Here is a 25184-nt window from a genome sequence, read left to right as displayed (position 1 = left end):
TGTATGCTATTTTCTCTGCCTAGTCTTTGAATTTTTTGTTAGCTTTCTCCCCATCATTTCAGATTCTTCACATATCCTATTTAAAGATATTACCCATTATGTATGCTCATTTTTGTACTTCTAATTTGCCCTTCATTTTCAAAATGAATTTTTCTTCCATTTCTAATTCTTTGTGGATGGGTTTCACCTGCCTTTAAAAACTTTTTTTTTTCTTGATTAATCACTTAACTTACGAGCTTTGATAATTCTAATTGATATTTTCTTTCCATTGCTTCTGTGATCTTCTTTCAGCTAATTCTTTTTCTTATAATAATTCTAAATAGAAATTGACCATGGTCTTTTTCTTTTGCTCATTTTTAAGTGAAATAAGTTCTCATGTTGTTTTAGGAGGGAGATATGGGCCAGAGTTTCATTTCTAATTTCATGCTTCTCAAGATCCCATTTCTGTTATTTTCCCAAGGATGGAGAGTAGACTCAGCCTCCTTTGCTCCTGTCCTCTCTTTTTACCTGGACTCTATCATTCCTTCCTCCCATTGTCCTTGCCTTGTTCTCTTTGGATGCAACTCCCAGGAGTTCCTCTTTGGTATGAGGCTTCAACCCAGAAGGAGCCTTCAGTTGGTAGTACTGCAAAGGCAGAGAACTCAGACCATAGAATGCTCCAGCACTGTCAAACCTGGGGGCATTTTGGTCTTATCCATTAATCAGAGCCTGGTAAGTCCATTGTGCTATTCCTGAGCTTTCCAGAACTTTCCAGGGAGACCTAATGGCAGACTGAGCTCCCTGGTTCTACAGCCTTCACAAGTCATTCTGCCTTCTCTCTGCAGTCTTCTGATTTCTTAGACCATGTAGCTTTGGTAGTTTGTCCCAATCTGTTTGTACTTGAGGGTCCATAAAGATAACTTGTCACCTAGCATTTCTGTGTTTTTATTTTGCTGCCACTAATTTCTCTGTTTTCTTAGGGAGATTCAAAAAATATGCCACCATCATCTTCCTGCAATTTCTCCAGTCTTTCTTGAGAAAAAGAATTTGTTTTGTAATTCCATAACTGACAGCTTACTGACACAAATAACATCATCTGAAAAGTGGAGTTCAGGGGCTACATTTTGAAGTTCCCTGAAATTCTAAAAGCCATTTTTTTTTTCCTTTGAGTTTCCATGTGCTTCTGGACCAAGGATATGGTTAGGATTATGAATTTTATTTCACCTGGGCTGAGTGTGTGGTCGGGATTCACGTAATTTCAGTATTGTGGAGTGGCTTTGGGGTCAGACAGACATGGATTCAGATTGTTCTCTGCCATTTTTCATTTCACTTGTCACATATTAATTTATTTCTCTAAGATTTTCCTCATCTACAACATGGAAAGAGTACTACAACAACTACCGCTAAGCAGCTAAGCACTAAGTGCTTCAAAAGGGCCGTTTGGACTAAATTATGTGGGCTATTTGACTGAGGTTTAATATATTAACTCTTTCAATCTTTTGATTTGGTTGCATCCTAGTGTACAGAAGTGTAGTAAAGTGGCAGTGTAGAATACAATTGAAAGTATCATTCCTTTTGTTTTATATAAAAAGTTTTATTGTAGGATTTTAGGGAAAATGGCAAATATTTTCAAAATAATTTTAATACATCAGAATATAAAAGTTTGTCTTAGCAGATATTGTATTTAAATGTGATACTGAGAGCAAGGGCCAGTAATATTGCTCACATACTTCCCATAGCAAGTAGGAGAGGAAGCGTGTTGTGGAGAGGATCTTTCTACTTATATTTGGGATGAACCTGCCTGGGGTCTATCATTCACCATTCACTAGAACTTTGGTTTGGTTTGGTTTGGTATGTCCTTGGCAAAAGCTTCCTTTTGTAGCTGTGAGTTTGCAAATTAAGTCAGTGTCGTTTCTAGAAACTGGCATAGAAACTTTCACAGAAACTGGGCATACAACAATAAACAAGACTGAAAAGTGTCCCTGCCCTCCTGGAACATATGTTCTAGGTCAGAGGCAAATAAATAAGCCACTATGGCAGACAGTAGGAAGTACTATAATATAGAACAGCTCAACCCACACTCAAAGTTCAAGAAAGCTCCTTAAAGGGAATCGTACCTTAGTCAGTAGCTGAGACCACATGGAAAGTCCCAAACTAGTGGGAAAATAGATCAAAAAGCCATATGCAAAGACATGGAGATCTGCAAGTGGCATGTTTGAGAACATGAACTTGAAGGACTGATGCATAAGCAGTTCCCAATACTGGCTGAAGTTTAGAATCACAGGAGAGATTTTTAAATTAAAAAAAAAAATTATAGGCCCTACCCCAGACTTAATGAGCCATATTCTCAGAGAATGAGTGTCAGGATTCTGATTATTAACTCCAGGGTTGGGGGTGGGGAGACCCTGTCTTAGGGCATGTGTGTGTGGTTAGAGAAGGGGGATCAAGGCATAGAAGGTGAGACAAGGAAGCCAGGGGCACAAACATCATGTGGAGTTTGGATTTTATCCTAAGGGCAGGGGAGAGCAGTGGAAGAATTTGGAGGTTATGGGGATGAGATGTTCAGATTTATGATTATAAAGTTCACTAAGTTTACTATAACATGGCCCCTTGAGGGATACAGTCTATGTGGTTCAACATCTTTGAAACCTGTTTTTTAAATATAAAATGGAAATAATATTTAACAATTTATGTGAAGGGCCCAAGATATAATTAGCATTCAAAAGATAGTAATTTTTGTTACTTGAGAAAGCTATGGAGCCAAATAATTGGACATCACCAGCCACCATCATACATTAGGGGAGGTGAGGATTTCTGAGCAACAATCTGTCTTCAGGTTCCTCTGAAAAATTCCTTTCCTGCCCACACTTGCAGCCCTGGCAACCTCTCACATGCATTACTTCAGTTACAGTCTTTATGCTGATGACTTCCAAATCTATGACTCCATCCTGGTTTTCTTTCCTGAGCTCCAAACACATATATCCAGCTGACTTCCTTCTGGCTGTCTCTACATAAAGGTTTTGCAGGCACTTCATCCAAATTGGGTTTCTGATATCAAGTACCATCCTTTCTCACCCCAAGAAAACAAAACAACACCCTGTCTTTCCAACATTAGTGCCATTAGGTCAAGCCAGAAACAGGGGAATCGTCATTGAGTCACTGGTCCTTATCTTCTCTAGTCAGCGCACACAAATCCACACCCTTTCCTCCAGGTCTAGACCGTAACCTCCTTCCAAACTTCTACCACCTCTTATCTGAACTTCATGAAATAGCCTCCAAGTTCCCAGCACCAGGCTGTGCCCCAAACTCAAATCCAATTCTGAGAAATCTATGTTGATACAAAATTGATAAAATCCCCTTCCCCCTCCATCCCCCCCACACACACTTAAACCTTTTCAGTGGCTTTCTTGTGCCCTTAAAATTAACTCCATACTGGGGCGCCTGGGTCAGTGGGTTAAGCCGCTGCCTTCAGCTCAGGTCATGATCTCAGGGTCCTGGGATCGAGTCCCGCATCGGGCTCTCTGCTCAGCAAGAAGCCTGCTTCCCTCTCTCTCTGCCTGACTCTCCGTCTACTTGTGATCTCTGTCTGTCAAATAAATAAATAAAATCTTAAAAAAAAAAAATTTAAAAAAAAATTAACTCCATACTTTCTACCAAGGCATGCAGTGAAAACCCATGAAGATCTCAGTAAGTCTCATTTTCTCCTGTTCTCCCTTTCTTATTTATGCTACTCTGCACTAAGAAAGGAAAAAAAAGTTCACTCCTCTCATTCTCAGGTCTGTTTCATGATGACTCCTCCACCCTGAACCCCCTTCACACTGGTAACTCCTCACCTTTTAGACTTCGTTTACAAACATCCTCTTGGGGAGCCGTCCTTGAATCTTTCCTCTTAGTGCTGTTCATTATATGTATTTCTTTATTTTTAAAGATTTATGTATTTATTTCAGAGAGAGAATGGGAGGAAGAGCACAAGGAGAGAAACTTTGAGAGACTACCCACTGAGTATGGAGTGTGGAGTACAATGCAGGGCTTTATCTCATGACCCGAGCCAAAACTAAGTCTGTCACTTAACAGACTGGGCCACCCAGGTGTCCCCATTATACATATTTCTTAATGCCCCCACTGCCCACTGGGTTGCAAGCAACATAATCGCAAAAGAGTATACACAATCCATATTCTTCATGTATTTGGTTTGGGAATTTTTGCCTACTTGCTAAAATCTTTGTCATCCCCAAATCAATATTCACAGCACCTCTGTGGTCATTCTTGAACATGCACACAGAGATGAAAAATTTGAGTCACCCAAAATGCATGTTCTCAGCTGGGGCTGAAAAAGATGACATTCTATCGTTTTAGCTCTCATATTATTAACAAGCATCCACTCTGTAGTCTACTTAAAATTAAGTAATTTAAAATTTAAAAATTAAAACCAATTTTTCATATCTTTGTGGGTTTTGTTGGTGATTTCACTGTTTGACATGGCGCCCGCATGTAGTACCCAAGTGCTTTCTAGTGTTCCTAAGTCCGTGTGTTAGATAAACCCCCTTTAGGCATGACTTATAGTATGGTGTCTATGAGTTCAATGTTAATGAATTAACATTATTTGAGACAAGACATCTTTAAGCAAAAACACACATAAAACAAGGTTATATATTGATCAGTTGACAAATTTGTGACCAGAGGCTCACAGGAACCTAATGCTGCATTTCCCCTAGAAATAGTGGTTTAGTATTTACTAATTCAGTTTTTGTGATGACTTTATAAAACAGAACTACAACAAACAATAAGACAACTGTATTTTACTAATTTCTATATCCCCAGCAGTTAGCATATTAACTCTCACATAATAGTTGTTCAATAAATATCTGTTGAAACTGAATTGTGCATGTATACATATACATACATAGAAATCACATATAATAAATAAACTGAATTTGTTTTTTATGCCAAAGGTGTACCTCACAGCCTTATCGTTACTTTTTGCTTAAAAAAAATGCTGATCATAAAAATCTTTTTGATGACATCTTTTGTTTTTAATTTTCTCTAGGATGCTGGAGAAATGGTTCGTTCCTTTGTTGGTGGTTTGGAACTTGTTGTCAACTTACTGAAATCAGATAATAAAGAAGTTTTGGCAAGTGTATGTGCTGCTATTACCAATATAGCAAAAGATCAAGAAAATTTAGCTGTAATTACAGATCACGGAGTTGTCCCTTTATTGTCCAAACTAGCAAATACAGTAAGTAACACACCCTTTCATTTTAAATGTGTTTTATCGTAAGATATCATGGTGTAGTGGTAAAAACAATAAGCTTAGAGTCCAGAGACCTGGATTCAAGCTTAATATCCATGACCTATGAGGTATGAGATTTTGGTCACCTCATTTAATTTCTCTGACACCAATCAATGTGAAAGTGTATTCTAACAGTACAATTTAATATGCAAGATCCTTAGAAAACAGAAGCTGTTTCTTATTTTTTACTGGCAACTCATAAAGTGGTGGCAAATATAAATGTTATTATAGAAGTGTTAACTATCCTCTTCCATTACCACCATCGTTATCATTATCCTTAAGATAACTGTTCATGCCAACTATAGAAGTTAAAAACTCCTCCCCAGGCTTAGCAAGCTTGGATTGAAGGCATTCTTGGGCTGGGAGACTTTGGTAACCAATGTATTATTTATCCAAAGCTGTGCCAGATAGAATAAGCAGCCTTGAGAGATAATGACTTCTCCATGACCAGAAGTATTTGAGCATAGCTTGGGCTACCTCTTGGCAGGAAAATCATAGAGCAGAAATTCAGTCACTGGAAGGATGCTTGGTTTAGAAGACTTTTTAGGGCCAGTCTGACACTGAGTTCCTAAGAATAACTGCCAGATTCAGTTAAGGACACCAAGTTGTTGCCTCAATCAAGAGAACAATACAATTAACAAATAGAAAACTGTATTGTATTTAGTTATATTCTACCCATAGGAGTTAATTACATACAAAAAGAAGGATATAGTCTGGACAAAGGCTACAGAAAGGAAAATGGGAGACTCAAACATGTCATTGTTTGCTGCACTGTCTTCTCCCTGTTGGGAACCAAGGTGTATTACTGATGTAGATGTATTCCTGGGGTGAAGGTGTAGAGTTAATCCACGTATCCCAGTTAGATGAAATGCTCCCTTAAGAATGTCCAATATTTTTTAACTATTTTTTTCCCCACAGCACCTTCTCAAAAGGAAATCAAGCCTTGAGCAAATAACAAATGCTTGACACTTTATCATGTTTGAGTGTACTGACTACATTCAGTAGTCAATAAAAAGAAATTAAAAATATTTGAAGTCATAAAAAGAAAACTCAGGATTGAACCTTGGCCCAGTTAGGGACCACCAAAATACTCATTTCATAGCCTCCTAACTGTTCTCCCTTGACTCCTTGGCATTTTATTGGGTAATAAACATCTAGCACAGAAACGTGACCTCACACGTTCATTGCAACGCATGTACCACTATCCATTTCCTTTGTGCAGAATAATGATAAACTGAGGCGCCATCTAGCAGAAGCTATTTCACGCTGCTGTATGTGGGGGAGAAACAGAGTGGCCTTTGGCGAGTACAAAGCAGTGGCTCCATTAGTGCGTTACCTGAAATCAAATGACCCCAATGTACATCGAGCGACAGCTCAAGCCTTGTACCAGCTCTCAGAAGATGCGGATAACTGCATCACCATGCACGAGAATGGGGCAGTAAAGGTACTGTTGATTGATCGACTTTGGGGTTTAGTCCAAATGAGGTGGTTGGAAAGAAACTTATGTAGCAATAAGATTTCACTGATGGGGAGTATTTGGACACACAAAACTGCCTTCTTGTTGGGTCATGGCGGCTGTAGAGCCATGTGCTAGCATGGTTTGTGCAGCAGGAAAGTTGGAGATCGATCTTTTCTAAACTGAAGAGTATAAGACACACTAGTTGAATAATCGCTCCATAATTTGAATTTGATTGAAAAAAATGTATAGTGCATGGATAATCAGGGGCATTCACAAGTCTCTTTAATATATTATTTACTTAGGACTTAAATAACAAAGGCACAAACTACAGCAAAGGAGCTGACTGAAACAACTAGATGGCAACTTGATGGTCTTAACTGTAATAGCAAAGGACCAATTCAAAGACACTTTTTTTTTTTTTTCAAAAAAATTGTGCATCAGGATTTTCTTTGCCTTTAATCAACACACAGGTAGGAGAGCTTCGAGAAGCACAAAGACTTTAATATATCTATACATTCTGTTCCTAAACAGGACTTGCCCAATCTAACATTCCATCAGTAGGGCCTTTAAAAAAATGAAACTGTAAAAAAATTAAGCAGCCTGATATAGCATCTGACATAAAACATATGCTTAGACAACTGCCAGTTAGTTTAAGAATAGAATTTCTAAGCTACTCAAAGTTTTAAAGTTTAAAAAGGTTTACAGTTTAATTGACATAAAGCTCAACTGTACATGTAATTCTGAATCATTTCTTCTAAGGCAAGTCAATGGATAATCCAAAATCACTTAGGAATTGTAGTCTGCTATGTGAAGTGATGAAACTCTGTTCACCTACCCACACATCTTAGATGTACTAGAAAAAGAAGTCAACAAAAATGGACAGGGGGAGGGAACAGGAAAAGGAAAAGCAAAGAAAGAAAACTGGGTTTGTTTCGGCCCTAGGCCCTTTCCCCCAACATCTTAAGGTCTCTTTAGGGCCTCTCCATCTCCCGTTTGCCTTCCTAACTGCCTGCTATTTCTACTGAAGAATAACTGTAAAGAACAGGATGTTGTTTTTTGTAAATGACTGTCATGATATAAAGGCAAGCCTAATCCTGAGCTCTCCCTCTTGGGACCGTGGGGGCAGCAAATGGTCCTGTGTGTCCTTTCTCTGTTTTTTTCATTTTTTTTTCCTTCTTTTCTTTTCTTTTCTTTCCTTTTCTTTCCTTTCCTTTTTTTTTTTTTTTTTTTTTTTTTTTTTAGAGAGAGAGAGAGTGCATGCAAGCAGGAGACAAGGGAAGGCAGAGGCAGGGAGAGAATCTTTAGCAGGCTCCAGCCCTGATATGAGCCTTGATCTTAGGACCCTGAGATCATGACGGGAGCCAAAATCAAGAGTCAGACACTAACCAACTGAGCCATCCAGACACCCCCTCTGGTTTTCTTTAAGGAGGAAAGAAATGTGGATGTGGCAAATGGGTATCAGTGGAATAAACAGGGTTTGGTGTAGTGCTTGGCTATGGGGAGTAAGGAAAGGGTTGAATCAAAAATGACTCCAGGTTTGGGGCTAGGTGAAGAGGAAGATTCCATAAGCCAAGATCATGCAAGAGAATATCTGGCACCTTTGGGTGGTTACAATACCTGTTCTGAGTATGTCACAATGTGTAACTGCTAACATTTCTAACTCCAAATGCATACAAACTATCCACTATTTTGGAAGATCCCTGGTTATTTTCATTCCTAATTGCTACTGTGCTTTCCTAGTAGAAAGCTTACGGTGTTATATCCCAGTCCTACGTACATGCCCGCTGCAGCTACCCACGAGTAACACTGACAATTACCAGAGTCATCCTATCACCCAGGTCATAAGTAATTCATTCTAGAGTTAGTTCCTTCATCATACAATTTCCTTGACAGCAGCAGCTGATGTTACACAACCTGTCTCGTACCAGCTGATGTTTATTCCATAATAACAGTGAGCAGGCTTGAGGGTCTGGAATAGATTGGTTTCACTTTCTACTGTGTTCGATTTAAATGGTCAGTTGGAATTTCAGGTCTAGAGAAGGGCTGTCCAGTGCAAATGTAATGTAACCCATGTATCTAATATTAAGTTTTCTAGGAGCTAGAATTTCAAAAAAGATAAAAAGCAGGTGAAATTAATTTCTGTGATATATTTAACCCTATATATCCAAAATATTTTTACTTCAACATTTAATCAATACTATTATATATATTATACATATAATGAATATTATATATACATACATATAATCAATACTATTATATATGTAATCATACTGTTACATATATAATCAATACTATTGGAGGAAGAGTCAAGATGGCGGAGAAGTAGCAGCTGAGACTACTTCAGGTAGCAGGAGATCAGCTAGATAGCTTATCTAAAGATTGCAAACACCTACAAATCCAACGGGAGATCCAAGAGAAGAACAGCAATTCTAGAAACAGAAAATCAACCACTTTCTGAAAGGTAGGACTGGCGGAGAAGTGAATCCAAAGCGACGGGAAGATAGACCGCGGGGGGAGGGGCCGGCTCCCGGCAAGCGGCGGAGCAACGGAGCACAAAATCAGGACTTTTAAAAGTCTGTTCCGCTGAGGGACACCGCTCCAGAGGCTTAACCGGGGTGAAGCCCACGCGGGGTCAGCGTGGCCTCAGGTCCCGCAGGGTTACAGAAGGATCGGGGTGTCTGAGTGTCGCAGAGCTCACAGGTATTAGAACGGGGAAGCCGGCTACAGAGACGGAGCCGAGGAGTGACTCTCAGCTCGGGTTTACCTTGAACCGGTCGCAGGCTCGGTCAGCTCGGAGCGCAGACGTAGGCCAGGGTGACGGGAGTAATTGGGCGCTGTTCTCTGAGGGCGCACTGAGGAGTGGGGCCCCGGGCTCTCGGCTCCTCCGGGCGGAGACTGGGCGGCCCCCATCTTCATTCCCGTCCTCCGGACTCTACGGAAAGCGCTCAGGGAACAAAAGCTCCCGAAAGCGAACCCGAGCGGATTACTCAGCCCGGCCCGGGTAAGGGCGGTGCAACTCCGCCTGCGGCAAAGACGCTTGAGAATCACTACAACAGGCCCCTCCCCCAGAAGATCAACAAGAAACCCAGCCAGGACCAAGTTCACCTACCAAGGAGTGCAGTTTCAATACCAAGGAGAGCAGCGGAATTCCAGAGGAGGAGAAAGCAAAGCACGGAACTCATGGCTTTCTCCCCATGATTCTTTAGTCTTGCAGTTAATTTTTTTTTCTTTTTCAATTTTTTTTTCTTCTTCTGCTAAATTTTTTTAACTTTTACCCTTTTCCTTTTTAACGTTTTTTAACTAGTTTAATATATATATATATTTTCTTTTTTATATTTTTTCTTTATTGGTTTTCTTTTTTAAATTGTTTCTTTTTTTTTTTTCTGAACCACTTTTTATCCGCTTTCTCCCCTCCATGATTTAGGATCTCTTCTGATTTGGTTAAAGCGTATTTTCCTGGGGTCTTTGCCACCCTTTTAGTATTTTACTTACTCCTTCATATACTCTTATCTGGACAAAATGACAAGGTGGAAAAATTCACCACAAAAAAAAGAATAAGAGGCAGTACCAAAGGCTAGGGACCCAATCAATACAGACATTGGTAATATGTCAGATCTAGAGTTCAGAATGACGATTCTCAAGGTTCTAGTCGGGCTCGAAAAAGGCATGGAAGATATTAGAGAAACCCTCTCGGGAGATATAAAAGCCCTTTCTGGAGAAATAAAAGAACTAAAATCTAACCAAGTTGAAATCAAAAAAGCTATTAATGAGGTGCAGTCAAAAATGGAGGCTCTCACTGCTAGGATAAATGAGGCAGAAGAAAGAATTAGCGATATAGAAGACCAAATGACAGAGAATAAAGAAGCTGAGCAAAAGACGGACAGACAGCTACTGGACCATGAGGGGAGAATTCGAGAGATAAGTGACACCATAAGATGAAACAATATTAGAATATTTGGGATTCCAGAAGAAGAAGAAAGAGGGGAACAGAAGGTATACTGGAGAGAATGTCCCTAATATGGCAAAGGGAACAAGCATCAAAATCCAGGAGGTGCAGAGAACCCCCCCTCAAAATCAATAAGAATAGGTCCACACCCCGTCACCTAATAGTAAAATTTACAAGTCTTAGTGACAAAAAATCCTGAAAGCAGCCCAGGAAAAGAAGTCTGTAACATACAAAGGTAAAAATATTAGATTGGCAGCAGACTTATCCACAGAGACCTGGCAGGCCAGAAAGAGCTGGCATGATATATTCAGAGCCCTAAACGAGAAAAACATGCAGCCAAGAATACGATATCCAGCTAGGCTATCATTGAAAAAAGAAGGAGAGATTAAAAGCTTCCAGGACAAACAAAAACTGAAAGAATTTGCAAACACCAAACCAGTTCTACAGGAAATATTGAAAGGGGTCCTCTAAGCAAAGAGAGACCCTAAAAGTAGTAGATCAGAAAGGAACAGAGACAATATACAGTAACAGTCATCTTACAGGCAATACAATGGCACTAAATCCATATCTCTCAATAGTTACCCTGAATGTTAATGGGCTAAATGCCCCAATCAAAAGACACAGGGTATCAGAATGGATAAAAAAAAACAAAATCCATCTATATGTTGCCTACAAGAAACTCATTTTAAACCCAGAGACACCTCCAGATTTAAAGTGAGGGGGTGGAAAACAATTTACCGTGCTAATGGACAACAGAAGAAAGCAAGATGGCAATCCTTATATCAGATCAATTAGATTTTAAGCCAAAGACTATAATAAGAGATGAGGAAGGACACTATATCATACTCAAAGGATCTGTCCAACAAGAAGATTTAAGCATTTTAAGTATCTATGCCCCAAATGTGGGAGCAGCCAACTATATAAACCAATTAATAGCAAAATCAAAGAAACACATCAACAATCATACAATAATAGTAGGGGACATTAGCACTCCCCTCACTGAAATGGACAGATCATCCAAGCAAAAGATCAACAAGGAAATAAAGGCCTTAAATGACACATTGGACCAGATGGACATCACAGATTTATTCAGAACATTTCACCCCAAAGCAAGAGAATACACATTCTTCTCTAGTGCACATGGAACATTCTCCAGAATAGATCACATCCTTGGTCCTAAATCAGGTCTCAACCGGTATAAAAGATTGGGATCATTCCCTGCATATTTTCAGACCACAATGCTCTGAAGCTAGAACTCAATCACAAGAGGAAATTCGGAAAGAACCCAAATACACGAAGACTAAACTGCATCCTTCTAAAGAATGAATGGGTCAACCAGGAAATTAAAGAAGAATTGAAAAAGTTCATGGAAACAAATGATAATGAAAACACAACGGTTCAAAAATCTGTGGGACACAGCAAAGGCAGTCCAGAGAGGAAAATATATAGTTGTACAAGCCTTTCTCAAGAAACAAGAAAGGTCTCAGGTACACAACCTAACCCTACACTTAAAGGAGCTGGAGAAAGAACAGGAAAGAAACCCTAAACCCAGCAGGAGAAGAGAAATAAAGATCAGAGCAGAAATCAATGAAATAGAAACCAAAAAAACAATAGAACAAATCAACGAAACTAGGAGCTGGTTCTTTGAAAGAATTAATAAGATTGACAAACCCCTGGCCAGACTTATCAAAAAGAAAAGAGAAAGGACCCAAATAAATAAAATCATGAATGAAAGAGGAGAGATCACAACTAACACCAAAGAAATACAGACAATTATAAGAACATACTATGAGCAACTCTACACCAACAAATTTGACAATCTGGAAGAAATGGATGCATTCCTAGAGACATATAAACTACCACAACTGAACCAGGAAGAAATAGAAAGCCTGAACAGACCCATTACCAGTAAGGAGATTGAAACAGTCATCAAAACTCTCCAAACAAACAAAAGCCCAGGGCCAGACGGCTTCCCGGGGGAATTCTACCAAACATTTAAAGAAGAACTAATTCCTATTCTCCTGAAACTGTTCTAAAAAAATAGAAATGGAAGGAAAACTTCCAAACTGATTTTATGAGGCCAGCATCACCTTGATCCCAAAACCAGACAAGGATCCCATCAAAAAAGAGAACTACAGACCAATATCCTTGATGAACACAGATGCAAAAATTCTCACCAAAATACTAGCCAATAGGATTCAACAGTACATGAAAAGGATTATTCACCACGACCAAGTGGGACTTATTCCAGGGCTGCAAGATTTGTTCAACATCCGCAAATCAATCATTGTGATATAACACATTAATAAAGAATAAGAACCATATGATACTCCCCATAGATGCTGAAAAAGCATTTTACAAAGTACAGCATCCCTTCCTGATCAAAACTCTTCAAAGTGTATGGATAGAGGGCACATACCTCAATATTATCAAAGCCATCTATGAAAAACCCACTGCAAGTATCATTCTCAATGCAGAAAAACTGAAAGCTTTTCCGCTAAGGTCAGGAACACGGCAGGGATGTCCATTATCACCACTGCTATTCAACATAGTACTAGAAGTCCTAGCCTCAGCAATCAGACAACAAACGGAAATTAAAGGCATCCAAATCGGCAAAGAAGAAGTCAAACTATCAGTCTGTGCAGATGATATGATACTATATGTGGAAAACCCAAAAGACTCCACTCCAAAACTGCTAGAACTTGTACAGGAATTCAGCAAAGTGTCAGGATATAAAATCAGTGCACAGAAATCAGTTGCATTTCTCTACACCAACATCAAGACAGAAGAAAGAGAAATTGAGGAGTCAATCCCATTTACTATTGCACCCAACACTATAAGATACCTGGGAATAAACCTAACCAAAGAGGCTAAGAATCTATACTCAGAAAACTATAAAGTACTCATGAAAGAAATTGAGGAAGACACAAGGAAATGGAAAAATGTTCCATGCTCCTGGATTGGAAGAATAAATATTGTGAAAATGTCTATGCTACCTAAAGCAATCTACACACTTAATGCAATTCCTATCAAAATACCATCCATTTTTTTCAAAGAAATGGTACAAATAATCCTAAAATTTATATGGAACCAGAAAAGACCTCGAATAGCCAAAGGAATATTGAAAAAGAATGCCAAAGTTGGTGGCATCACAATTCCGGACTTCAAGCTTTATTACAAAGCTGTCATCATCAAGGCAGCATGGTACTGGCACAAAAACAGACACATAGATCAATGGAATGGAATAGAGAGCCCAGAAATAGACCTCAATTCTATGGTCAACTAATCTTCGACAAAGCAGGAAAGAATGTCCAATGGAAAAAAGACAGCCTCTTCAATAAATGGTGTTGGGAAAATTGGACAGCCACATGCAGAAAAATGAAATTGGACCATCTTCTTACACCACAGACGAAAATAGACTCAAAATGGATGAAGGACCTCAATGTGAGAAAGGAATCCATCAAAATCCTTGAGGAGAACACAGGCAGCAACCTCTTCGACCTCAGCCGCAGCAACATCTTCCTAGGAACATCACCAAAGGCAAGGGAAGCAAGGGCAAAAATGAACTATTGGGATTTCATCAAGATCAAAAGCTTTTGCACAACAAAGGAAACAATTAACAAAACCAAAAGACAACTGACAGAATGGGAGAAGATATTTGCAAACGACATATCAGATAAAAGGCTAGTGTCCAAAATCTATAAAGAACTTAGCAAACTCAACACCCAAAGAACAAATAATCCAAGAAATGGGCAGAAGACATGACAGACATTTCTGCAAAGAAGACATCCAGATGGCCAACAGACACATGAAAAAGTGCTCCATATCACTCGGCATCAGGGAAATACAAATAAAAACCACAATGAGATACCACCTCACACCAGTCAGAATGGCTAAAATTAACAAGTCAGGAAATGACAGAAAGTGGAACCCTCCTACACTGTTGGTAGGAATGCAAGCTGGTGCAACCACTCTGGAAAACAGCATGGAGGTTCCTCAAAATGTTGAAAATAGAACTACCCTATGACCCAGCAATTGCACTACTGGGTATTTACCCTAAAGATACAAACGTAGTGATCCGAAGGGGCACGTGCACCCGAATGTTTATAGCAGCAATGTCTACAATAGCCAAACTATGGAAAGAACCTAGATGTCCATCAACAGATGAATGGATAAAGAAGATGTGGTATATATACACAATGGAATACTATGGAGCCATCAAAAGAAATGAATGAAATCTTGCCATTTGCGACGATGTGGATGGAACTAGAGGGTATCATGCTTAGCGAAATAAGTCTATCAGGGAAAGACAACTATCATATGATCTCCCTGATATGAGGAAGTAGAGATGCAACATGGGGGGTTAATGGGGTAGGAGAAGAATAAATGAAACAAGATGGGATCAGGAGGGAGACAAACCATAAGTGACTCGTAATCTCACAAAACAAACTGACAGTTGCTGGGGGGAAGGGGGTTGGGAGAGGGGGTTGGAGTTATGGACATTGGGGAGGGTATGTGCTAAGGTGAGTGCTGTGAAGTGTGTAAACCTGGCAATTCACAGACCTGTACCCCTGGGGATAAAAATATATGTTTATAAAAAATAAAAAATTTAAAAATTTTTAAAAAATCAATACTATTATATATACTATATCTGTGTATATATATTGTATAAACTATTATCTATCTATCTATCTAGTATTTGTGTTTTATACAGATGGTACATCTGCATTTGGACTGGCCACATTTCATGTTCTCACCAGTGGCTAGTTGCTTTCTTATTGGACATCACAAGTCTAGAGGCAGAAGGGAAGATTGGGAAATATCAGTGAGGTAATAAATCACGAACAAGTGTAGACAAGTGGTTTTTGGCAGAGAGTTTAGAGAAGCCTGGGAAATGTCTGCATTTGCATTTGCAGAGCATGTAGGCTAGGAAGAAGACCAGTCAGAGTAACTTTAGGAAGTTATCAGGTTACCCAGGAGTTCTAGAATCCAGAGGAAGAGGGAGTTTCCAAAGGGTTTGTGTTTAAATGCTGCTAAGCAGTCAACAAGGATTTCCTGACTCAGTTATGTTGAAAAATAATCCTGGTGTTAGAGCCTTTCCAGGTAGGACTCTCTTCTATATAAACTAATAAATCCCCTGCCCTAGTAAATGCGACATGAGAGAAATGATGCAATATTTTTCCTCTTTATGATTTTACATAGATCGGACTTGTGAACATGGATGCAGATCTGTTTGCAACTCTGTTGAAAACATGAGGACTCTAGGAGATATACCAAAGTTACTGCTAATGATAACAAAGTCGTAACATAGGAAAGTAATACAAGGAGGGAATGAAGTTGCAGGAAAAACTGAGCAAAGACAAGCCCTTTTCTAAGACAGAAAAAGTGATCAGATAGAAAGATGATGAGCACCTATAAAGGCATTAAGCTCCCTTCCCCATGGTGACTTTGGATTTGTTTTGCAAATGTCTATACCAGGCAGGTGAAAGCTACATTAGGGCCTATAACTTTCTGGAAGGCAGGAAATTGAAGAGATTGCAGAAAATACAACCAGAAGTGGGTCCAACAGAGAGAGAGAGGAAGAGTTCACATTGGGTGGAATGGCAAAGGCTGTCTTGGCAGCCTCCCAGACTGAGCACATGAAATGGCATTCGGGAGATTAGGGAAGATGAACCCAAGAAGTATACACACCCCATAGTCTTTGAAGCCTGGCACCAAAAAGAAAAATATCACTAACACTTTTGAGCCAAGTAAATGGACTTTAGAGGCTGAGATCACCCAAGAACCCTCAGGGTCTATCTGTAGTCCACATGCTTAATGTTTGATCAAACTATAGTATTTTGTTAATTAATACTCTTTCTGCATCTTTATGGTCTTGTGTACTTTTCTTGCATTCCAGATATTCCCTGGAGTGCTGGGGATAGTCTCTTGGTGATATGCCATTAAATTACTTAGCACTATTAGGTGTCAGTAACTATATTATGATACCAAATACAGAGGCATATATAAACATGTTTCTGATCGACTTTTTTTTTTTTTTGCATTTATCCTTTAAAGTGAGAAAGATTTTTAAGGATTCCAGTGAGATAGATTTTTAACTCTAATATTATATACACATCAAATGTTTTTATTTCATTTCTAACTTAAAATATGTAATAGTTTTAAAATTGACATACACATGCACATATTTAGAGTGTTGATGTGATAAATCGTGCCATATATATGCATACCCACAAAGCCATGATCAGATCAGGATAATGATTTTCATCTCCAAAGTAGATGAAGTCCAATTAATATTGTGGGTTTTTTTTTAAATGGACCATGCTTTTGGTGTTATGTCTAAGAAAGATTTGCCTAACACGTGGTCACAAGGATCTTCTTTGTTTTCTTCTGGAAGTTCTATAACTTTTGGTTTTACATTTAAGTCTATGAACCATTTTGAGTTAATTTTTGTTTATGATCCTAGGAATGAATTACAGTTCATTTGGGGAGCATTTGAGTATCCTTCATTGAAATAATGCCCTTTTCCTGCTGAATTTCTCTTGCAATCTTGAAAAAAAATAGTTGAATATATCTGTTTTGTTCCATTGTTCTGTTTGTCTATATATACACCAATACCACATTGTCTTAATTACTGTAGCTTTATAATACGGCATAAAGTTAGGTGGTATCAGGGTTCCTATCTTTTTCTTTAAAGTTATTTTGGGGGCGCCTGGGTAGCTTAGTCAGTTATGCATCTGTCTTCAGCTCAGGTCATGATCCCAGGGTCCTGGGATCTAGTCCCTGGGCTTTCTGCTCTGCAGGGAGCCTGCTTCTCCCTCTGCTTCTGCCTTTCTCTCTTTCTCTCTCTGTTTCTCATGAATAAGTAAATATTTTTAAAAAGTTATTTTGGCTCTTCTAGTTTTTTACATTTCCATATGAATTTTTAAATCAATTTGTTAATTTCTACAAGAAATACTTTCTGAGATTTTGATTGGGATGAGCATTAAATCTATACGTCATTTGGGAGAAAATTGCCATCTTAATATTATTGTCATCTGAATCACAAAGAAGGAATATCCATTATTTTTATGTGTTAATTTTTCAGCAATATTATGTGATTTTTGTCACATAGGGTTTTTTTTTTTTACATCTTTTGTCATTTACTCCTATGTAAATATTTTTGATGCTACTCTAGATTTAATTTTAAAATTTCCATTTCCTGATTATTCACTGATATATAGGAATTTAATTGATTTTGTGTATTAATCTTACATCCTACAACCTTGCTAAATTCATTTATTTGATCTAGTAGACTTTTGGAGATTCCAGCAGATTTCCTACATAGGCCAGGGTCAGAAAACATTTTCTCTAAAGGGCCAGATAATAAATATTTTAGGCTTTATGGACCACATAAAGTCTCTGTTGCAGACTCTTCTTTTATTGTTGTTGTTATTATTTACAACTGTACAAAAACGTAAAAACCATTCTTCATTTTTTGAGCCATACAAAAATAGATTGTCAATTGCCAGTGTCTTACACAAACAATCATGTCATCTACGAAGTAAGACTTGTCTTCCTTCCTTTCTAACCTGGATGTCTTTTATTTACTCTTCTTGCTTGATTGCATGGGCCAAAAACTCCTATGCAATACTGAGAAAAAAGCAATTAAGAGCAGATGTCCCAGTCTTATTCCTTATCTTGAAGGTAATACATTTTGTCTTTAATCAATCAGTTCACTGTTGGCTATAGGTTTTTGTTAGGTAACTTTTTGTTTTTAGGCTCCATGCTTTAGGCTCCCGGCATGGGGTCTGAACTCGCAACACCCTGAGATTAAGACCTGGGCTGAAATCAAGAGTTGGACATTTTAAGCAACTGAGCCACCCAGGCACCCCTGTTAGGTGACTTTTATCAGGCTGGGTAAGTTCCCTTCTACTACTTTGATTAGATTTTTTTTTTTTTAATCAGGAATGGATACTGCATTCTATTGAATGCTTTTTACTCTATCTATTGAGATTATATTATGATTTTTCTTTTAGAATTTGTTATTATGGAGAATCACACTGATTTGGTTTTTAAATGAAACCAACCCAGCATTCTTAGGATGAGCCCACTTTGTTACAATGTGTTATCCTTTCTATACATTGTTGACCCTAATGTACCAAAATGTTGCTTGGAGTTTTACACCTGTGTTAATGAGGGATGTTGATTTGTAGTATTTTTTTTCTTATAACGTCTCTTGTTTTGCTATCACAGTAATGCTTTAGTAAATGAGTTGGAAAGTGTTCCTTCCTCTTCAGTTTTCTGGGAGAACTTTATAGTGCCGGTATTATTTCTTAAATGTTTGGTAAAATTCACAGGTGAAGCCACCTGAACCCAAAGTTTTTGTTTTCAGGAGGTTTTAAACTTCAAATTCAATTTCTTTACTTAAGATATGGATGTTCAGGTTTTTATCTTCTTGACTGAGCTTTGGTAGTGTCTTTCAAGGAGTTAGTTCATTTCATCTAAGTTATATTGTCAAATGTATTGGCATAAAGTTGTTCATAACATTCCCTTATTCTCTTAATATATATTTATAATCTGTAGTTATGACATTTTTTTCACTCTTGTTATTGGTAAGTTTTGTCTTCTCTTTTCTTCCTGATCAGTGTGGCTAGACATCTATCCATGTTATTGATCTTCTTAACTAGATTTTGTTTCCTTATTTTTCTCTTTTTCTATTTTTTTTATTTCACTGATTTCTACTGTGATCTTTCTTATTTCCTTTCTTTTGATTACTTTGGGGTTTCATTTGCTCTTCTATGTCTACTTTCTTAAAGTGGAAACTAACATGATTTGATACCTTAATCTTTAATAAAAATGATTCTTAGTCATATAAATTTCCTTCTAATACTGTTTTAGCTACATCTCAGAATTTTGGTAAGTTACGTTTTTATTTTCATTTGGTTAAAAATACTTTAGAAGTGCATTATTTAGAAGTTTTATATTTAGCTTTTAAGTATTTGAGGATTTTTCATTGGCTTTTCTGTTACTGATTTTTAATTTACTTCCACAGTAGTCAGAGAGCATACATTATATACTTGACTATTTTTTTTAATTTTATTTATTTATTTGAGAGGGAGAGAGCACAAGAGCACAAATGGGTTGAGGGGCAGAGGGAGAAGCAAACTCCCCACTGGGCAAGGAGCCTGATGGGGGGCTGAACCCCAGGACCTGGGGATCATGATCTGAGCCAAAGGCAGATGCACAACTAACTGAGCCACCCAAGCCCCCTCCTTGACTACTTTTTAAAATCTTTTTCTTTTTTTAAAGATTTTATTTATTTGACAGAGAGAGAGAGAGATCACATGCAGGCAGAGAGAGAGGGGGAAGCAGGCTCCCCGCTGAGCAGAGAGCCTGATGCAGGGCTCGATCCCAGGACCCTGAGATCATGACCTGAGCCAAAGGCAGAGGCTTAACTCACTGAGCCACCCAGGTGCCCCATCCTTGACTACTTTTTTAATGTAACATTTGTTCTGTGACCCAGAATATGGTTTAACTCATTGATGTTCTACATGCACTTGAAAAAAAAATGAGTATTCTGTTGTAGTTGAATAAAGTGTCCTATAAAGCTTAACAAGGCCAAGTTGGTTTATATTGTTCAGTAATATTTTACATCTTTGTTGATTTTGTAACTACTTGTTCTATTATTTTGTGAGGCAAATGTGTTAACCACTATACTACAGAAATACCCCAGTTACTGTGGATTTACCCACTTTTCTCACTGTTTCATCTCATCAGTTTATCTTCATGGATTTTGAAACTCTTTTGTTAAGTGCATAAGTATTTAGGAATAGTATGTCCTCTTGACAACACCTTTATAGGTATGAAATCACCTTCATCCCTTGTCATATTCTTTGCTTTGAAATCTGCCTTTTCTCCTGCTTTCTTTTGGTTAAAATTGCATGCTAAATCCTATAGCTCTTCCTAAACTTTTACCTCATTTGTGTATTTTTATTTATTAACTATCAGCAGCACTTAGTAGGGACTTGCTTTTTTTTTTTTTTAATCCAAATCTCAAATTCTGCCTTTTGGGGGGAGGTTATGGGGTGTCTACACTATTTACATTTAATGTGCTACTGACATGATTGGCTTTAAATGTGATTTTATTTGTTCCCTCTTTTCCCCATCTATTCTTTTCTTTTTGTCACCTTAGCTTAATTAAAATTTTTTTAACATTTCATTTTATCCTTTTTGTTTTTATTATTTATTGTTTAGTTTTTGTTAGTTATTATTCTTTGTTGTTCCTTTAGTGCTTGCTTTAGAGTTTATAGTGTATGTGTATATATCTATATCAAATTCAGCACAGTGTTATCTTCAAGTTGTATTACACACAGAAACATATAGTTTAAGAATCCTACAGCACTAGGCTTCCATTTTTGTCTTCCTGGCTTTTGTCAAGTATTTGACTCAAACATATTATAAATTCCATATTGTTCTTGTTTTTGGCTGTAAATAATCAATTATCAATTAAAGAGCTTTAAATAAGTAGGAAAAAGTGCTATTTATTCCCTTCTGTAGATGCAGATTTCCATCTGGTTTCATTTTCTTTCTGCCCAAAGAACTTTTAACATTTCTTGTAGTATAGCTCTATTGACACATTCTTTCATCTTTCATATGTCTAGAAAAGGCTTTGTGTTTGAAAAATATTTTTGGTAGAATTTTATGATGACTTTTTTTCCTTCAGTAAAACATGTTGCTTCATGGGACGCCTGGGTGGCTCAGTTGGTTGGACGACTGCCTTCGGCTCGGGTCATGATCCCGGCGTCCCGGGATCGAGTCCCGCATTGGGCTCCCAGCTCCATGGGGAGTCTGCTTCTCCCTCTGACCTTCTCCTCACTCATGCTCTCTCTCACTCTCTCTCAAATAAATAAAATCTTAAAAAAAAAAACAAAAAAACATGTTGCTTCACACTTGTGTTGTTTCTGAGAAGAAATCTGCTGTCATTCCTTTGCTTGTACTACTGCTTTTGAAATTTTATCACTTTCCCTGATTTTGAGCAATTTGATTATGATGTGCCTTCATGTTATTTTCTTTATGTTTCTTATGCTTGGGCTTATTGAACTTCTTAGATTTATAAGCTATAGTTTTCAGCAAATTTGGAAAATTTGGAGTCATTTTTTCTTCAAATAGAAAACTATTTGCTCTGTCTTCTCTTTCTACTGTCCTTTGGAAACACTGTTTTCACCTATATTTGGCTACTTCATGTTTTCCTACAGCTCCTTATGGCTCTGTTCATTTTTTCAGTCTTTCTTTCCTCTCTGTGTTTCAATTTGGAATGTTTTTATTTCTATGCCTTAAGTTCAGAAAATCTTATTTTTTTCAATGTTCGATTTACCTTTATTTTACATCTCAGCAGAATTGCATCTCTCAAAATTAAAGTTGAGTCTTTCTATATCTTTCATGTCTCTCTGTAACATGCTGAGTCTTTTCCGTAGCTCATGAAATCCAGTTCTAGTAACTAGTGTCGTTTCTGGTTTGCTTTCAGTTGGTTGATTTTTCTCTTTATCGTGAGTCATGTCAGACACTGACCTTGGGGCGGAGCAGGATTTTTTATTTTTTATTTTCATTCCAGTGTAGTTAACATACAGTGTTGTATTAGTTTCAGGTGTACAATGTAGTGATTCAACACTTCCATACAACACCTGGTGCTCATCACAGCAAGTGCCCTCCTCCATCCCCATCACCTGTTCCCCCATCTCCCCTACTCCCATCTCCTTTCTGCTAACCATCAGTGTGTTCTCTACAGTTAAGAGTCTGTTTCTTGGAAGACACCAAATTTTAATGAGTCGAGTGCTAGATAGTTTCTGTAAATATTCTTGAGTTTTTTCCTAGGATGCCATTATGTTACTCACAAACAGTTTGCTCCTTTCAGTTCCATGTTTTGTTAGCAACACTAGAGTATAGCTAATTCTTACCCACTACCGAGGTAAGAAACTCACAGTTACTCTGCCTGAAACCCATGAATTAGGAAGTCTTTCACACTGGGTGGTGAGATCAGGCATTAGTAGACCTGTATGAGCTTCGGAGATTGTTCCAGATGATCTGTCCTTGGGTCCGTGGTTTCCACACACACAAGTGCTCATCAGATCTCACTGAAGTTTCAGGGGTACCGACAGCAAATCTTCAGAGTTTGGTGCTCAGAGAGTTCTCTCCCCTCCAGTAATCTTGCTTGAAGACTCCAGTCATCACAGATCCCCAACCTTGGCCTCCCGGCTCAGGGAGCTGCTGCACTTCATTGGGCTTTTCTCTCTGTGCTACAACTTGCTCCAGGCAGTAGGCTGGGACAATCATAAGACTTACCTCTGGAGTTTTCCTTCTCTTGGGGATCACAGTTGCCTGGCGTCCAATGTCTTAAAACCCATTGTTTTATAGATTTTAGCATTTTTAAGTTGTTTTAGATGGGAAGATAAATCCATTCCCTGTTACCCTATCTTGGCATGAAGAAAATTCTTAACTTTCTTTTCATACTTTCTTTATACAATAAATTCATGGGAAGTGAGAGCTGATAGAGGTGAGTTATCCATTTTAAACACACATTTTGCAGACAAGGAATGTAAGTCCCAGAGATCAGTGAGGTACCAAAAACCACACAATCAACACATGGCATAACATCATAAATGATTGTAATGTCTAGTTTAGGGCTGTTTCCACTAGATGAGCAAATTTCAAACCATGTCTCGTGGACTGTTAGGGTTCCCCTGGGAGACATCAGGGCCCAGTACTCAAGGCAAGGGAGAAGCCAATGCTTGGTGTGGGGGGCAGTCACTTACTTTACTTAGACCAGCTAGTTTTTCCATTTTATATATTTAAATTATGCATGGGATCTTGTTTCAAAACAGCTTTTTGCTGCTTTAGAAAGAACTGAAAATTACTGTACTAGTGCCATCCTGCCCTTTAATAGTTGTTTATGGAACACAGTAGGAGCCATCTTTTTCATATTTATTTAGCACTTGGCTTTGACAGAAAGGTTTACAAGATAAGAATCTTTTCAGGAGGAATTAAGAATTTTAATCTTAATTCTTTGCATCTTATAAGTGTAGTGCATCTAAAAATCTCATACAAGAATGATTCTTTAAAGCCACTTTATTTTTTTCTTTTTAAGTTTTCCTTGGAGAGCTCTAGGCAATGCTTTTGCCCTTGAGGTGATTCAGTCTTCTCAAATATCCAAGGAGTCTTTGGAAAAATCAGATGTGTTTAGGACGGTCTGGGCTAATAGAATACTTGTCTCTGCTTCACTATAATGAATCCATCTCATGCTTTGGCTACGTCACCACTGCCACATCCCAGCAAAATACATTTCCCTTCCCTTCTTGAAAGCTAAAGGCGAGAAAAGATGAAAAACAGAGCTGCGTGTAAGTACAGCAAAAGAGATAATAATGAAAGTAATACTATTTTCATTTTATTCGGCTTCCTTGGTGCCTAGCCACCATTCCAAAAGCTACATTCACACATATCCTTTAATTTAGTCTTTTCCATTTTCCAGTGTGATGCGAATCATCTCCATTTTGCAGATAAAGAAACTGAGTTACATAGAGATTAAGTGATTTGCCCTGACTCACCCCTCATAAAGAAAGAACCCAAGAAATCTGGTTTCATAGTCTGTTCTCTTAACGCCCACTGCAGGGTAAAGTAGGAGGGCCTAAATGGCACATGTGTGTGGGTGTGGGTGCTGGTGTGTAAGGCTGTGTTTGGAAGACGGAGCCTGGTTGAGAAACTGCTGTAGGAGACAGAGCAGCTGTCTGGGAAAGCACAAAGGGGGAAGAGGACTTGGCAGAGATCGTACTTGTTTTATGGTGGAATGCTGCGGTCCTTCTGCAGCCCAAATGCTCTCTTTCTCTCCTTAGTTTTCAGGATTTTCTAGCCTTGCTTGCTGTGTTTGTAGCTTCTGTGTATTCTTAATTTATGCCTGTTAAACGTTATACTAGTAAGAGTTATAGTATATGAAGTTAAAACCAGATGATTTTATGATTTTTTTCAAAACAATTATTTCTATTATTACATGGACTTTAAGAAGAGTAGCTATATTTTCCAAAGGTAGTGATATATTAGTTAATCTTAATGGCAATGTATGTTGTATATGTTTGTATGTGTATGTATATACACATATATGTATATATTTGCATTTTTAGAATTAAGAAAATTGAAAGTGGAAAACCTGAATACAAGAGCTTTGGGCTTAAGCCTTTTACACTACTCTATGTCAATTTTCTAGAACTACCACTTACATGAGCTCTATTCCAAAAGTCTAAGATCTTTGTAACTACCCATCTTTCATGTATCTTATTTTTAATATGAAAAACATCCCCCATCACCAAGGGACAAACTTCTAGGTACTATAAATGCCATTAATTATTATACAGTGAAAAGAAAAACCCCTAGCTAAAGAAATTAAATTAAAAACCTAAGTTCAAACTGGATACCTGGGACAAAAAGCTCATGCTAAGCTAAGGCCTTATAACTTCTTACGAGTCAGAGCTTTCATCTCT

General features: G+C 38.0%; 1 protein-coding gene across 1 annotated transcript in view; it reads left to right on the top strand.

The window, feature by feature from the left end:
- The window catches only part of ARMC4 (armadillo repeat containing 4), a 195898-nt gene that overhangs the window by 129836 nt on the left and 40878 nt on the right, over positions 1–25184 (top strand). The window contains exons 17-18 of the mRNA XM_032847139.1: positions 5027–5215; positions 6492–6713. Of these exons, the coding sequence (XP_032703030.1) occupies positions 5027–5215; positions 6492–6713 (411 nt within the window). The remainder of the gene's footprint in view (positions 1–5026; positions 5216–6491; positions 6714–25184) is intronic.

Source organism: Lontra canadensis, unplaced genomic scaffold (assembly GCF_010015895.1).
Source record: "Lontra canadensis isolate GAN:19392208 unplaced genomic scaffold, GSC_riverotter_1.0 scaffold185, whole genome shotgun sequence".
Classification (NCBI taxonomy): Eukaryota; Metazoa; Chordata; class Mammalia; order Carnivora; family Mustelidae; genus Lontra; species Lontra canadensis.
The sequence above is the reverse complement of the archived record's forward strand: the minus strand, read 5'-3'. Positions and strand labels throughout refer to the sequence as shown.